This window comes from Petaurus breviceps, unplaced genomic scaffold (genome assembly GCF_028583685.1).
Source record: "Petaurus breviceps papuanus isolate PSGF00001 unplaced genomic scaffold, PetGlider_PUasm1.0 90895, whole genome shotgun sequence".
NCBI classification, from domain to species: domain Eukaryota; kingdom Metazoa; phylum Chordata; class Mammalia; order Diprotodontia; family Petauridae; genus Petaurus; species Petaurus breviceps.
Window position 1 is genome coordinate 27,546,149 of NW_027187372.1, and position 17,753 is coordinate 27,563,901.

Sequence of the window (17,753 nt, forward strand, 5' to 3'; positions counted from 1 at the left end):
CTCCAAATGAGAGCAACAGGGCTCTCAGTTTCTGGACAGGCACTCAATTGTCTGAATACATACAGAGTATGGAAGAACCTTTGTTTCAGCCCCCATAGAAAATGCAAAAGAAGTGAAGGACCAAGAGAACCTATGAACAGATAAGAAATTCACCCAAATCACCTGGTAGCTCCTGCCAGAAAGGAATTAAACTTGGGATTACTATCAGAGCAATACCCTAAAATTCTGGTGAAATCTTTCTCTCTTACAGGGTCCCTTCCAAATCCATAGTGCCACCCTGTGGCTTAGACTTCACTGGAAATGAAACATACTTTGGGGGCTACTGAAAAAGCAATCTTCTTTCTTCCAGACCTGCTACACTTACTAAGTTGTTCACTGACTTTGCTCTTCAAGTAGGATACTGTGCAGGAACAATGCAGAGTATTTCCTTTTTGCTCCAAGGAATACACTACTTAGGGAAATCTCTCTAGAAAATCTAATTCCAGAGTTCTAGAGTTGGGGGATACCCATGAGACAATTCCACAAACTGTCACTGCCAGGAAATCTCTTTTTTTCTTGTCTAGAAGGTTAGATTTTGGGATCATGCTCCATCGGTTATAAGCATTTATTAAGCACCAACTGTGCCAAGTACTCTGCTAAGTGTTAGGGATATAAAGAGGTAAAAGACAGTCTCTTCTCTCAAATGTAATGGGAGAGACAACATGAAAGCAAACATGTACAAACAAGATATATACAGGATAAATTGGAGATAATCAATAGAGGTGCATTAAGGTGGACCAAGAAAGGATTCCCATAGAAGATCAATTTTTAGTTTGGACTTGAAGGAAGCAAGGGAAACAGGAGATGGAGATGAGGAAGGAGAGAATTCCAGACGTGGGAACACCAATGAAAAGGCTGTCTTTAGAATTCAAAATCCTCTTTCCTTGACATAGGAGGTCAGAGTTCAGAACAGTATCCTTGAACTCCCTTCTTATGCCATGTGCAAAGCATATCTAAGTTCATGTGGACAGGGTCTAGTCTCAGAGGTTGATCCATGAGGGATGCCTTGTCTTTCTATCACAAGTCCATGGATAGATTTCAGGGGGTCAATGAACTTGGATAGGAAAAATCACATCTTAATTTCACTTGCCTCTAACAGAAATTTAGCATTTCTTTCAATACTAAAACCCAATATGACTCTGAGTAGAGGTAACTTCACTAGGCTGCCCAAGGGATCTGAGATTGTAAAAAGGTTAAATAACTCTGATATAGGAAGTATCCCTCAATTGCAGGCAATTGATCACACCTTATAATCCTTTACATAGAAAACCCTTTTTCTGTGAAGACAGAAATAAAGGCTCTTCCATACTCTCTATGCATTCAATCAATAGTGTTCCTGTTCAGAAGTTGGAAGCCCTGTTAATCTCCTAACACTGATTGAGAATTAACCAATAAATCAGTGATTACCTTAATCACTGCCCCATCCCACCACCACCCCTTACATATTCATACACTTTTATTTTTCCAGCTATTTCTCAAGCACTGAGAACTCACTTTCCTTCCAGTTCTTTTCCACTAAAAAAAGTGTTGCTAAAAATATTTCTGTGTATCTGGGAACCTTTCCCCACTATTTTTGTTCCCCTTAAGCTATATAATAAGTAGGGGTTTTGCTAGTTAAAGGAAATAGGTCTTTTCATACTGGGGACCACCTTTGCACCTGTATCTTCTCATGTGTATCAGTGCTGAGCCCAAAAAACAAATCTGTATTCTCTCAGTTATACCTCATATCCCTCCCCTCTAAAGAGGAATTAGGAATGTTTCTGAACAGAAGGAATCTGGTTTGTTTTTCCTTCTTCCTTTCTTTCATCTGAGGTCTAACCTCAATGTCTTTAGCTATAATTTTAGCCCAATTACCCTGGTTCTATTGTCAAAAGGAGAGGAAGTTTGCTGGGTTCCCATTCTTAGTATAATCAATCATGTCCTTTCAGAATCTAGAAAAAAGTCTGTTTGTCAGTTTCCTCTTAGCCTTCTCTTCTCCAGGCTTGGTTATCCCAGTTACTTTCACCTTTCCTTTTAGGCATTTCTTTTCAGTAGGAGAGACATAGTTGGGAAGAACATTTATATTCCCTGCCCGCATTGATTCCCTCTGGTTTTTCCTTGCAACTGATATGATAATAAATTTTAAATACTGGAAAACCAAGATACCATCTCTTTCTTTTTCACTCCAAAACCTGAAAATGTTCTCTCTCCTTTACCTCCCTCTCCCCTTTTTCCTTCTCCCTGTCCCCTTCCCCCTCTACTTCTCTTCTCTTTTTCTGTGCCTCTTCCTCTTTCTCTACATTCAGTTTGTTGCTAAATTTTGTCCATTCTCCTATATGCATACCTCCCCTATTCTCTCTTGGTTCAGGCTTTCATCACTTCTAAGCTGGACTGTTGCAATTAGCCTCCTAATTGGTCTCCCTTTCTTCGAATTTCTCCCCTATGCAATTCGTTCTTCACACAGATGTCAAAAATCTTCCTAAAACTTGGTCATGTCACTTCCCTCCTCAGAAATTTTCAGTGGAATACAAACTCTTTACTCTGACATTTAAAATGCTTCATTATCTGTTTTCAGTCTACATTTCCCAACTTATTTCACATTAATCTTCTTTGTGCACTCTACATTCCTGCCAAATAGCCCTACTTGGTATTTCCCAAACTTGGTATTCCATCTCAACATCTTTGCATCGACTATCCCTACTCATGCCTGGAACACACTCCCTCCTCATCTCCAGCTCTAAGAATTCATATCACTTCCTTCAAAGCTGAACTCTGGGTGCTGCTACCTCCTACATCAGGGGATCTCAATAGTTTTTTGGTGTCCCTTTGGCAGTGTGCTAAAGCCTAGAGACCCTATCTCAGAATAATATTTTTAAATGCATAAAATGAAATATATGGTATTGAGAAGGAAATTAATTTTAATGAACCCACTTATCAAGATACTAAACAAACAAGTTAACAGAGTTTCTGAAAACTATCCATGGACTAGGTTACAAGAACCCTTTCCTGATTCCCTCTGGTTGTTAGTCCTCTCTCCTTCCTCAAATGATTTTGCATTTCTTTATCTCTTCAACATGAATGCCCACAGTAGAAAATAAGCTCCTTGAGGGCAGGAGCTGGTTTTGTATTCTCTCCTCTCCTCAGTGCTTTACATAGAGCAAGCACTTAAATTTTTATCGTTGCATTGAATTCTCTGCTCAGATTGCCTACCAGCCTGTTCCAATCTCATAGTTCTTATGACAAGCCAACATGAAAGATGGCCATATAGCCTCCCATTTTGGGTTGAGAAAGGCTCTCTGAGGAGGGAGAAGTTTCCTCCAGGGCAGAATTCTCCTAGGACCATAAGGATCTTGCGGGTTGATCACTAAAAAAGAGTAAGAGTCCTTAGGTCTTTCCCATAGTGGTTTCTCTTTCCTCCTTCTCCCCCTGTCCACAGTTCCCTGACTTAGAATCTTCTTCCTCCATGTTCATTGCCCTGTTGTCTGCTTCCAAAGCCCACCCTCGCTTTTCTTGATGTGTTTCCATTCATGTCGGTTTTTGTCTAACTCCATCTCTGTTTCTTTTTCTTTTATCGTTTCTGTCTTTTAGTCTTTCTCTTTCTGTGTCTTGATTTCTCTCTGCTCCCGAGGCTCACTCTCTTGCTCTCAGTTTCTCCCTGTCTCTGTTCTCCATCTCCCCCCCACCCAGTCCTCTCTGTATTTGTCCCTTTCAGTCTCTGATTCACAACTTCTCTCTGCCCCTGGAGAGCTATCTGCTCCTCAGTGTCTGTTTAGAGAAAATGTAACCTCTTCTCTCCTTCAGTCTCCTGCTTCTGTCTGTCTCTGTCTCTCTCCCAATAAACATTCAGTGCCTGGGGGGGACATTTTGAACCCAACCGCAGCAGTAAACGGGAGGGTTGGCGAGGGTTGGTGGCAGGCTGAGGCCTGCACCCCGGGATTAGAGAGTGGGGCTCTGTTGGCTGGGCTTTCAGAAGATGTGAGGCTCGAGTCTCTTCCCTAAGTCTCCAGCTTAGAGATGAGCTGCCTTTCTTCTTCGCCTGAATTAGGCAATAAATCAAAGGCACTAAGCAAAACCGCAGCCTGCCCGCCCACCCCCTTTCCCCAAGCAGAGCTCTTGGTTGAAGGAGCCGTGGGGCCGGGCGAGGTTCAGGGTGGGAGCTCTAGTTCCAGCATCCCGGTGGAATTTGGCTCTCTGGGGCCAATCCCATGATCCCACATCCCATCCTTTCCAGGGTTTGCCAGGCGCTCTACAGCCCAACCTGTCCTACCCCCTTCTCCTCTGTCTCCAGGGATTCCCTTTAATCCAACCTAGAAGGATTAGGCAGTGGGATAAGGGAATTTATTCTCTTGCTTAAACTCTTTAGAAATAAAGATCCCTTACTCACCCTGTCCAAGTGCCTCTGAGGCACTGAAGACTCAAAAATCGAGGTAAGACATAAAGATAAACTTTCATGCTCACTGGACAGTGGGCACGAAATAGGAAGGATATGAACTCAGGAAGACCTGAGTTCAAATACAGCCCCAGACACTTACTAGCTGTGTGACCTTGGGCAAGTCACTTGGCCTCTGTTTGCCTCAGTTTACTCAACTGTAAAATGGGGGTCATACTACCACATACCTCCTAGGGTTGTTGTGGAGGATCAAATGAGGTAATATTTGTAACTCCCTTAATACAGTGGTGCTGCACACATGCTAGCTTTTATTAGTATTAGTATTCTTGCCTGAGTTCATATAGATAATAAGTATAAAAAGTAGGCTTCAAACCTGGGCCCATGGACTCCAGTGTCAGTGCTCTTTCGACTGAACCACACTGCTTCTTGGGTGGGAGGATAGAGCCCCCTATCCTCAATACTTTCTTCTTGTTGTTGAGTCATTTCAGTCCTGTCTGACTCTTCGTGACCCCATTTGGGGTTTTCTTGGCAAAGATACCTGAGTAGTTTGCTATTTCCTTCTCCAGCTCATTTTTACAGATGAGGAAACTGAAGAAAACAGGTTTAAGTGACTTCCCCAGGGTCACACATCTACTAAGTATTTAAGACTGGATTTGAACCCAGGAAAACTAGTTGTCCTGACTCCGGGCTTGGCCCTCTGTGCACAATGGCATCGCCTAGCTGACTCCAAGTTTTCCAAAACAGTGTGAAGGTTCATATTTCCAATACAGACATTTTGTTGGTGTTGCCATATGGCTGTTGTGTTTGTCCTTCATTCTCAAAGAGGACCATGGCATCAGGGAGATGATGACACGACTTGCAGCTGACTTGGATTTGAGTGAGGGAGGGCTGTGCCAGCCTCACTTTCTCCTCCAGAGCCAGCTGGGTCCAATGGCCAGACAGCAATCAGGACAACTGGAGATGGCCCATGGTCATGAGACCTGAAACAGCTTTCACTGACTCCAAAGAACTAAAGATGGGCATCACCTGGAAGGCAATAGAAAGTCACATCGTGGGTCAATGAATGAATGAAAAAACTTTTATTGAGCACTTACCTTGTTCCAAGCACAGTGCTGAGTGCTGGAGATACAAATAGAAAACCAAGTCCTGCCCTCAGGGAGTTCACATTCTAATGGGTGAGGCAGCACAGAGAGGAGGTCAAGCTGCCAATCAGATGCACAGGTCCCATGGTCCTTAGGGTACAGTTGCTACCAAAAGCATCTTTTAAGATACTGTTTCCACTGACAAAACCACATCCATTTCTGGTGTTGAAACACTTGACAGTGCCTAGGACTTTGGTAGTGAAAAATGTCTTATCTGGGTCCTCGGTAGCTATGGCTGCTGAAAATGCAAAGCCTGCAGCCCATGAAGAAGTGACTGCCAGGTCTCATATTCAGAAAGGCTGAGTCCCTGGCTGATGGCTACAGGGGGCTGGTCTGGAAGCCCTGCTATTTCCGGGGCTCTTGCACTCAAGGTCCTCGGCTGTCTGAGAAGGGGTGGTGGTCACTGTGGAAGCGGCAGTTTTCCTGGCACATCCCACCTCCTGTCTCTTCCTCAGAGCTCCTTCCTCTTTCACTGAGTCTGGCTCACCTACCCCATGGGTGGCAATTGATAGGGATCAGGTTGGAACACCAATGAGGAACTTCAAAGGACAGAAGTAAAGGACATCATCAAATATAGTTGTACCAAAGAAAGAGGGACAAGGACAGCCAGCTCGAGTGCTCTCCCAGCGTGGAGAGGGAGTGACAAAGGTCTTCGGCAGGTTGGGAGGACCCACTTGTGACGAACCTTTGAATGGAGACAGAGGAAGTGTACACACGATGGGCAGGTGTGGATGGCTCAGCGATCTGAATTATTGAAACTATCAAATAGATTGCAGGTCCATTTCACTATGTGACTCTCTTTTCTTTTTATTGGAAGGAAGGAAACAAGCATTTTATTAAGCACCTACTATATGCCAAACACTGTGTTTGTTATCTCATTTGATCCTCCCAACAACTCTGGGAGGTAGGTGTTGTTATTATCCCCATTTTACAATTGAGGAAACTGAGGCTCCTATCCAAAGGAGCCATTCCTTGGAAAAAAGAAGAAGAAAAAAAAGCAATTCAGCAAAACAAATACATTAATAGAGATGGACAGTATGTGCAAATGTTCTATAACCATAGTTCTCTACTTGTTTTTATTTTTTTTTTTTGGAGGGGGAAAGCAAGGCAATTGGGGTTAAGTGACTTGCCCAAGGTCACACAGCTAGTAAGTGTTAAGATTTGAACTCAGGTCCTCCTAAGTCCAGGACAGGTGCTCTATTCACTGCACCATCTAGCTGCCTCTGTATAGTTCTCTACTTCTACAAAGATGAGAAGGAGGTCGCTTTTCTCATCTCTTTTTTGGGGACGTTTGATCATTGAAATTACACAGTGCTTAGTTTTATTCATCCTTCTATCTAAATTGCATCTTATTATTAATCCATATAGCACTTTTATTTAGTTATTTGTTATCACCATTTTACAGATGAGGAAACAGATGTAAGTGGCTTTTCTTTGGCCACAGTATACCAAAGCAATTTTTAAAAGCTGATACTTCTATGACCATTATGAACAAATGTAACCTCCTACAATTTTTGACAGAAAGTGTAAAAACTTTAGAACCAGCATGGAGTGTTTTTCCAATTATACCAAAATGTCATTTGCACTCAAGTATGAAATTTTCAACATGTGCCAAGGAAGCAGAAACCAATGGCTTTGAGCATGAAACTGGACATCAAATTAACCAGTGGATGAAGGCAACACTTACAAATACCTTGGTCTCTTCTGAGTGAGACACACTAAACATAAATCTATCAAGGAGAAAGCCATGACTTTCATGGTTTCTTAAAAAAAAAATCCTAGTCATCTATTTATTTACTTATTTTGCTAAAAAAATTTTGAGTTCCAAGTTCTTTTCTTCCCTCCAGCTCATCCACACCCATTGAGAAGGCAAGCAATATGATAGTCATTATACATGTGAAGTCATGAAAAACATATTTCTATATTAGCGTGGTTGAATATGTTAAGAGACTTATAGGTGTCCTGAAGTCAAAGTTCAATGGGAAGAACACAAAGTAACTGAAATTTATGCAATTCTTAATGAACTCTTTCAGATGTATAAAATGGAGCATAACAGACCTGGAAAGTACCCTAACAAAAAACTGTATAAGTATTAATGAAATCCAGGGCCCCCCCACTCAGAAAGATAAACATTTCTTTATCATAAAAAGAGGAATAAGATTGATAGGTATTATCAGACTGCATGATAAATGGCTTTTTAAAAAATTCTATAGAAATACTTTTGAAACAAGCATACATCATTTCATTTAACAATGGTAAAGACACACACCATTGGATCTGTCAAATGTAACCCAAAGTGGTTACCTCCAGATGGAGCCTATGAAATTTCCAAGATCCAAGAGAAGAACCAAAATGTCTCTGTGGGAGATGTTCACATGAACTCAGCCAACAATACATCAATAAGTAAGGAGCAAACAAATATCTGAGTCATGTGGATTTGTTTATGGAAATGGAAGAGTTTGTGATGGCAATTTAGCACCAGATCATCACAACCAGAAAATTACACAAGATTCATTTTTAAGGAGTCTTACTTAGTGATGGATGCAACTTGGGCAGGGACACAGTAAGTAACAGCAGCATGTCACTGCAGGGAAGGGGCAAAAAATTGAGCACCTATGGAGTATCTGGCAAGATGGGACCTGGTGACTGGAAAGATATACAAGGTGTCCCAAAAGCCTTAGTGAGGCATCTCAAGTCTTAAAATGGCACTAAGACTTTTGGGGCACCCTGTGTAAGACTCTCCCTTACTTTCACAAATGGACACACATCTCCTCCAACTATGCAGATTGTAACCTTGTATGTCTACTCATCTGTTCCTCTCTTGTCCATGTCCTCTCACGGGGATCCGTGCAATGTTCTGGAGGCTTTTCTTATTTTTTCCTGATGTTGCATGGTGACCAGTGGGACACTCCCCTTGGCATCCTTCTCTCTGGCCACAAAACCAACCATCTCCCTTTCTTATCATACATTTTCTCGATGACACCTTTTATTTCTGTTTTCCCTCAAAGATCTCTGTTGCATCCAGCTCACACCCACCCTGGGCCTCTCTATTGCCCACATTGTTGAGTGATGCTCATTTTTCATTCTTCCAAGGCTGTTGTGTTCCATATCTCTGCTATCATACAACAGTGCCGGTATATTGATATTAAAAAGATGGGCCTTTGTTTCCAGGACAAGTTTGGGGTCATTAAAGGAGCTTTACAGTTCCTCAGACCATTCTAGCCTACTAATCTCCTTGTTTTGCTTTTTATCTAGGTGTTGTTTTTTTTTTTTAATTAAGTGGTCTTTTAAAAAAATTATAAGCTCTATTATCTATAAAATAATTATACAAAACATAATTATAAACATATAAAACAAGGGGCAAAAATCTCACCAGAATCCTCCAGGCCATTAGAAAGGCAGAAGCAAAAGAATCTACAGACAAGAAGCAAGCAAATAAGATGTTTTTGTTCTGGGCTCCCTTCCAGGCCTAGCTCTGGCCATTTTCATTCCTTCTTTTCTTTTCTTCTGTGCTTAACAATATAGTCAGTTTAGTCAACGTGCCTGTGCACTTTGTATCACTTTCATATATGTCTTTCCATATTTCTTTGTAGGTTCCGTATTTTTGTGGCACCATAATATTCCATTATATAAATAGACCATTATTTAGGCATTTGGCTTAATTAGTTTAACTTAATTAATTGAGGTAATTAAGGACAGAGTTTTATCACACTAAAGTCAGTACAGAGCTTAGATGTCGGAGTTGACAAGGGGGCAGAGTTGGTTCATTTGACCTGATCTCACCTCATTAGCCATTTCATTGTAACCTCTATCACTCTCCCATGTGGAAGTTCTTAAAATTTGAAGACAATTTGTCATATCCCCCTTAATTCTTCTCTTTTGGGGGGCCTCTCTGGGCATGCTCAGTTTTTACATGGAGATGGCCTTGTGGGGCCTTCTTGATCCTGGCCCTACAGCAGTGATTGGAGAAGGAAATAGAATTTCTTTTTCCAAATCTCTATCAGGATATGTTTAAGTGATGCCTTCTGTCTCTTGGCAGGTTTGGGGAGTGATTTAGTTCATTTCAAGAACTTGTTCTCCATTTGGGGGTGGGGTGGAAGGAAGGGGGAAAAGATTAATAATTTATTAAACACCCACAATGTGTTACTACTGCACTAAGCATTTTACAAATATTATCTCATTTGATCCTCAACAATCCTGGGGAGTGGGTGCTAGTATGATCCCCCTTTTATAGTAGAAGAACCTGAGGCAGACAGAAGTTAAGTGACTTGCCCAAGGTCACACCAACAGTAAGTGTCTAAGGCTGGATTTGAACTCGTCTTTCTGACTCCAGACCCACCGCTCTAGGCACTGTGTCACCTAGCTAGAGAAACAAGAAGGGGCACATAGGATCAAGAGTGGCATTCAAGAAGCAGGCTTTCTCTGTGTTGCCTCTATCCATACCTCTAAGTACAATATTAGGCTGCATTAATAGAAAACAGAAGGAGGGAGGTGGTCATCACATTGTGATGTCTGTTCTGGTCAAAGCAGACCTTGGAGTAGCGTGTTTAAAATGTGAATACCACTTCCAAAAAAAATTTGTTTATTTACTTTTAAGTTTACAACATTCATTTCCACAATCCCTTGAGTTCCAAATGTGAGTACCACTTTTAAGAAGGGACATTGACAAGATAGAGTAAGGCCATAGAAGTGAAACCAGAACGATGAGGGGAAATGAAAGTACATCATTTATATAAAGGAATTTTGGAGGTTCAGTCCCCCCAAAAGAGAAGAATTAAGGGGGATATGACAATTTTAAGAACTTCCACATGGAAAAGTGATAGAAATAACAATGAAAACAGCCCTTTAAGGTTTACATAGAACTTTAAAGACATCATCTCACAACTTCATTCACTCCCCTGCATTTCTTTCTTAAATAACAAGTGGGTCTTGGTAGATGATCCCAGCTTTTTCAGACATTTGCCACATTCTACCATATGAGAAATAATGATGGGTAGCTAGGTGGCACAGTGAATAGAGCACCAGCCAGGAAGTCAGGAGGACCTGAGTTTAAATCTGTCCTCAGACACTTAACATTCACTAGCCTGTGACCTTGGGCAAGTCACATAACCCGAATTGCAGGACCCTTCAAAAAGCCAAAAAAAAAAAAAGACAATTCAGACTTATTTAATAGGTTTGCAAAGCACGCTTTCATCAAAACACTCTGAGGAAACTAATATGGGTGCTATCATGGCTGTTTTAGAGATGGGGAAACTGAGTCTCAGAAAGGTATCTGTGATCCCACAGCTAGGAAGTCTCTGGATTAAGAGTCAAGCTCAGTTCAATTAAGCCAGTATTTATTAAGGGTCCACTATGTGGCAGATCCTGTACTAGATGCTTTAGGGATAGGACAGAAGTCATGTCTCATGACCCAAGCCCAAGAGTTGTTCCCTACCAAGTTAGTGGGGCAGAAGAGGGCGATCAGTAGCATCAAAAGCTGCAGAGAGGTCAAGGAGAATGAGGACTGAGGAAAGGCCATTGTATCTGGCTGTTAAGAGATCATTGGTGACTTGGAGAGAGAAGTTTCAATGGAATGATGAGGGTGGAAGCTGGATTGTAAGGGGTTGAGAAGAGCGTGAGAGGGCAGAAGGGATAGAGGATGACAGTTAACAGGATGGAAGGCTCCATTGAGGGATTTTTCACCTCTGTAGGTGGTGGGAGCTCTCCATGGCAACAATATCACAGATTCCTAACACATATCTGCATGTTCTAAGGGACTTTTTTCCTCTGTTGTTCAGTCATATTTCATTTGTGTCTAACTCGTTGTGACTTTATCTTGGCAGAGATACTGGAGTGGTTTGCCATTTCCTTCTCCAGCTCATTTTACAGATGAGGAAACCAAGGCAAACAGGGTTAAGTGACTTGTCCAGAGTCACACAGCTATTAAGTGTCGGAGGCTGATTTGAACTCAGGAAGGGGAGTCCTCCTGATTTTAAGTCCAGCACTCTATCCACTTTGCCACTTAGCTATGCCTTAATTTTTCTTTATATTGAGCCAAAATCTATCTCCCTGTAATTTTCATTCACAGGTTCTAAATCTATCATTGATAGATAACCAAACAGAATAACTTAATCTCTCTCCCATGTGACAGTTCTTAAGCATTTGAAGACAATTGTATCCCCCTTGAGTCTTTTCTTTTGGGGGCTAGCCCTCCAAAATTCCTTCATATAAATAATGGGGTTTCATTTCTTTTCATCATTCTGGTTACCCTCTATGGCCTTATTCCATCTTGTCAATGTTCTTTCCAAGAAAACTCCAAATAGGATCAGGAAGAGTCAGACACAATTGAAATGACTACATAAGGTACTAGGAAGTATCCTGGCCACTGAGGATAAAAAGGCAAAAATGAAAACAGTTCTGAGCCCTAAATATTCTATTTAAAATTTTTTTCTTAAAAAAAATAAACTAACATAAGCACACAAACATTTCCATATATAAAGAACAAAAAACGACAATTTTATGTGAAACTATGACTATTAAATATGGCTTGTTTTGTGCCTTCTTTCTGAGAATATCTCCAAATTATCATGTATGCATCTGTAATGCCAAGCAAAGGCAAATTCCCAAGGTTCAAAATACCAGCATAGGTGCTCTCCATTTTATTCAGTGACAAATTAAGAACAGAAAGAATCAACATATAGCATATTTCAAAATACAGCATTTACCAAGTGTGATTAAATAATCTCCAAGTACTACCCCACCCCTGGACTTTACATTAATTTAATCAATCACAAAGCCCCTCTTCTCAAATGGAGATGTTTCCAATCTAAGTAAAGTACATTCATTTGTTCAATCACAGAGCACAAAAAGGTCAAAAGTTCCCCACCCTTGGATCACAATTGAATCTACCCCAGAGTTACAACCTTAAGCACAGCATTTAATACCCAAAAGGAGGCCTTTTCTTCATCTTGACAAGAGGCAAGTTCTTAGCAATCTTTGTTCCTGGGGAGACAAAACTTAGCAAGGCCACAAGATACATTGCCAGTATCTTCATTAATTCATTCTCTGTCTGCAGAACAGTCCTAGGACCCCTGAAAACATTAGCAAAACCCCCTTCTAGGATTTCTGTAAACATACAACAAGAAAATCCTTCTTTAGGGCTTCTGAACCAACAGCAAGGTTCTAAAACTTCTGCAACAGCACTGTCCTTCACCAGTGGACAGTATTCACTCTCTGTCTGCAGAACAGTCTCAGTAGCTCTGAACCAACAGCAAGGTTCCAAGAGCTCTGCAACAACAGGACTATCTTTCACCAGTGGACAAATCTGGCAAAACAACATCAAAACAGACAAAGTACCAGCATAACAGCCATGTCTCCTCAGTCCTTGGCAGCTCCAGGGGCAGCTCTCAAAAGTCCTGGGCAATTCAAAGTGGCCCTCAGCAATCCTCTCAGCCTCTCTCTGCCTCCAAAGGTGCTGCTTCCAAAAAGTTCTTCTGCCTCTCTTTTCTTGTGTCTCTCTAAATTTATGTCACCAGCTCCTCCCAGTTCAGCCCTCTCTTTTCACGTCAACAAGTCCATCCCACAAGTGGGATTCACAAGCTCTAGGTCTTAACACAATCAAAACAAAAACCAAGCCAATACAGGGGGATCTTTAAATTACATTACTATTACATTCCACCCTTCCAGGATCCTTGGCCTTACAATCTCAATCTAAATGGCCATGGATCCTGGAACAAATAGAGGCACTATGCTTTGTATTCCTTGCCAACTATGCCATAAAAAAATGAACTAACATAAGCACACAAACATTTCCATATATAAAGAACAAAAAAGAACGATTTTATGTGAAACTATGACTATTAAATATGGCTTGTTTTGTGCCTTCTTTCTGAGAATACCTCCAAATTATCATGTATGCATCTTGCTTGTATAGAGTTGCTTATATGTTGTCTTTCCTTCCATGCATCCCATTAGATTGTAAGCTCCTTGAGGGCAGGGGCTGTTTTTGCCTTTGTATCCCAGCAGTTAGTACAGTGGGCAGGCACATAGTTGCTGTTTAATACATTCTTATTGACTTGACTAGTAAAATGAAACTTAGCAAGGATATAAAATTCTGCATTTGAGAGTTTTAAAAATATCAATCTCACAAATAGAGAGTGGGGGAAGGCATGGTCAGTCAGTAGTTTGTTAAAAAAAAAAAAAGGAAAAAAAGGGTCCAGGATTGACTACAAAACCAAAGTGAGTTAACCCTGTGACACAGCAGCCACAAAAGCTTAAGTCATCTTAGGTTGTCTGTTAAGTATCCAAAGCCCGGAAGATGATGCCTTTGGTGTCCTATCTCTGCAGTGATCAGAGGAAAGGTATTGGCATGCTTGGATGTGTCCAGAGGAGGGTGACCAGGATGGTATGAGGGATGGACACTCACACTATTAAAGATCATTGAAAGGATGGGGGTGTTCAGCCTGGAAAAGAAGAAAGATATAAGAGGAATGTGATTGCCATCTTCAAATATTTGAAGGACGTCATGGGATAGAGGGATTCAGTTTCTTCTGTCTGGCCCCAGAGGACAGAAACCAAAGGCAGCGGGTAGGAGGTGAAGAGAGACATGTTTTGGCTGGATATAAGAAAAGGCTTCCTAATGATTAGAATTGTCTAAATGTAGAATGGTCCACTTTAAGAGTTCACTCTCCTGGGAGATCTTCAAGTGGAAACCAGATGACCCCTTGTGAGGGATCTTGTAGATGGGATTGCTGTTCAAGTACAAGCTGTCCTCAGCGACCTTCAAGGTCCCTTCTAACCCTGAGTTTTTATGATGCCCTAAATCCGTGGGGGAGTGATAGGCCCAGTTTCTCTCTCTTTTTTTACTCACTTAAAAATTTTTTGAAAAACAAATGTTTAATTGATGCTTTTTTTTTCTTTATCAAATCACTGTCATTTCCCAAAGACTCCACTCCCTCCAACCCCAATGGAATCCACCTTTGTAACATGAACACAGCTAAGCAAAACAAGCCAGCCCATTGGCTAGGTCTGACAACAGAATGCCTTACTTTGTTCCCACTTCTCTGCAGAGAAGAGGAAGGATTATCTCACTCTCAGTCCTCTGAAGTCACTTTCAGTTACTACACTGATCTGATTCTGATATCTTGCTTTGTTGTTTTCTTCATGTTGTTGTGGTTGTGTAGATTATCTTCCTGTTCCACTTATCTCACTGTGTATCAATTCATGCAAATCTTTTCAAGTTTCTCCAAATTCTTTATATTTATCCTTTCTTACGGAACAATAATATTCCATTATAATTATGTGCCATGATTTCTCTCAACAATCCCAAATCGATGGGGACACAATTTGCATACAGTTCTTCATTAAGACAAAAAGTGTTGCTATAAATACTCTGTGTATGTGGTCTCTTTCCTTCCAACCTTGACTTTCTTGGGGGGGGGGGGTTGGTATCTCGACTCATTTTGTCAATGACCACTTCTTCTCATTCATTCCTTAGCTGGTCTTTTAGGAAGAAACCCAGTCTCAAAGAACTACTTCATTTTCATCTTATGTCTGATGCTTGCACTATACTCTTATTGTCCTAAAATATTAATTTCATCCAAGTCTCTGGTCCCCTTAACTAAATAATGTTTACCCTGAGGGTAGAAGATTCCACCTTTCTCTGTGTCACCCCTTCCCTCATTGCCTGTGCCTAGCACAGGGGGCTGTACCCAGAGACCTTTCTGGTCTCTCAGCAGCAGTGACTGAAGGTCTCTCAGTAGGAATCTTTTACCCAGATGTGTCATCTCTACTCACTCCCTAGAAGGAAACCTCTTTTCCCCAATTTTACTGATGGAGAAATTGAGTCTTTCTGAAAAGAACTGAGATCTATCTATCTATTTTCCTTCAAGAGCTAAAGAGTACTAGTCTTCATCACACCCCAGTTTATGAAGTATCTTTCCTGTTCCTAAGCACCCAACTCCAACCCCAACCTGGTTAACAGAGCTACACAGTGGGAGAGACTGTCTGCCTTTATGCAGCCACACTGTCGGCCCCTCTTAACCTCATTATACTGGGGCTAATCTTTCTGCCTTATTGTCTTACGGCTAATGAGGAAGGGTAGCCAGACCTGAGGCTCCCTGGTGGCCCCCTCGAGGAGACAGAAAGGACGTGGCCTGGGAAGGAGAACCCCATGATGCCGTGTGCCGTGTATGTGTGTGTTTAAGACCCTCTTCTGTTCTAATTATAGGATGCTTCAGAATAACCAGCTGAGTCGGATCCCTGCTGAGGCATTGTGGGAGCTGCCCAACCTCCAGTCTCTGTAAGTCATTAGTGTGCCGACACTCAGAGTTCTGTAGACTCGGTCTCCTGGGGCCGTCAGCTTCCCCAGGCCTGAGTCACACGCTTTGCCTTTGTTGCAGCCTCTTGGGCCCCCTCCTTTTCTTCCTCCTCTTTCCTCTTCCCCTCACCCCCCACCATGTGCTGCTCCTAGCTTTGGTTTTGGAGAGGAGGTTATTCTGTGTGTGTGTGTCTTTTGGGGAAGGTATGAAACCCCCTGGAGGATTGTGGGAATGGGACCTCCTGATGTGGGGCCACCAGAGCAGAGGCTCCGGTCTGAGCCGGCGGTCTGCCATGGGAGCCTGGGGGTGCAGGGAGGTTTGGGGGGGCTGGGTTGGGTGGGGCAAGACTGCTGCCCCAAGGAAGAAGCAGGACTCACTGTCTCCTCAGCTTAGTCTGCTCTCCCTCCTCCCTACCCACCCCCTGGGTCTGGGCTGAGAGCTCTGGATGTGCCGCCCTTCCTCATGTGTGTGTTGGGGAGACACTGGCTTACCCTCTGCACCAGGAGGGCACTTGCATTCAATCCTTGACTGGCCCCTTTTTCTATCCATGGAAAACTCAACATCATCCTCCTTTCTTTCTCTTCCCCCCTTTCTCCCACTGAAACTCCATTCAGAGCTTCTGGAATAAACCCAACCTGTCATTTTTCCAGGTTGGACCAATTCCTGTGCAGACCCCATTGGGGCTATAAAGTGAGAGGAGAGAGGACCCAGGCCAGATGAGCAGGGGCAAGAGGCAATTTGGGAGTATTTGAGTCAGAATGGAATGACATACAAGAGTCATGTCAATTAACTAGTATTCTTTAGCACACCAAAATCAGGGAATTTAAATTAAAGGCAGTAGTGTGTTGGTAAATGTTTAACAATAGGCTCCCAGAAAAAAAAATATACCACAACACACTTTTAAACTGCATTTTTAACATTTTCTCCATCACTTTCTTAAGTCTTCTAGACAATCAACAAAATAGTAAAGCAAGCCCTGTTTTGTAGCATTTGCCAGTTTCTGAGGTGTAAACACTTACATTGAAAATTTCACAATTGCCTGTGAGTTTGCTCCAGCATACCCCCTCCAAAGGAAACTCTAGTATTCAGGACAAGGGAAACTGAGGCATATAGAATCTATGGTAAGGAGGCAGCTAGGTGGTGCAGTGAATAGAGCACCAGCCCTGGAGTCAGGAGGACCTGAGTTCAAACCTGGCCTCAGACACAACACAAAACTAGTCGTGTGACCTTGGGCAAGTCACTTAACCCCAATTTCCCTGCCCTCTCCCCTCCAAAAATAAAAATAAGTGCTTCTTCTGTGTGTGGTTGCTCTTGGGACCCTAGGGTAATATGTATAGCTGATCCTGTCCAGCTATGGAAGCTCCAAACTGGCAGAAGGTAAGGATGGTCTTTTATGGGCATGGTCTTCATATTTCTGAATGTGTCTGTGCCACACTCTTCATCTTTTATTCTAAAATTCAGGGGTTCTTGATCTGGGGTAAAGAGTTTTAATAACATATTTATATATTAAATTAAATTAAAATAATTTAATAACAATCTTTCACTATAATTGGCTCCCTTTGTAGTCCTTTGTATTTTATCTTATGATTTAAAACAATTGTTCTGGGAAAGGGTCCATAGGTTTCACCAGACTGACAAAGGGGTTCAGGGCAGAAAAAAGGTTAAGAACCCCTGACCTAGATCCTCAGCTCTACCTTAAACTAGTTTGTTTCTAGGCTGGATTTGAAGACAGAAGACCTCAGGTAGAAACCCAGATGTGCCACTCACTACCACTGGGACTTAGAACAAGTTACTTTCTTGGTCTCTTTTTCCTCATCTATAAAACAGGGGGATGGGCTTTGAGGTCCTTTACAGCTCTAAATTAATGATGCTGTGAATGGCCCCAGGTGCTGATGTTTCCTTCTT

At 42.0% G+C, this 17,753-nt stretch overlaps 1 protein-coding gene across 3 annotated transcripts in view; it reads left to right on the plus strand.

The window, feature by feature from the left end:
- LGR6 (leucine rich repeat containing G protein-coupled receptor 6) overlaps positions 1-17,753 on the plus strand; it is a 160,892-nt gene that overhangs the window by 53,699 nt on the left and 89,440 nt on the right. For all 3 annotated transcript variants that reach the window (XM_069074571.1, XM_069074572.1, XM_069074573.1), the window contains exon 4: positions 15,758-15,829. In XM_069074571.1, coding sequence (XP_068930672.1) covers positions 15,758-15,829 — 72 coding nt within the window. The remainder of the gene's footprint in view (positions 1-15,757; positions 15,830-17,753) is intronic.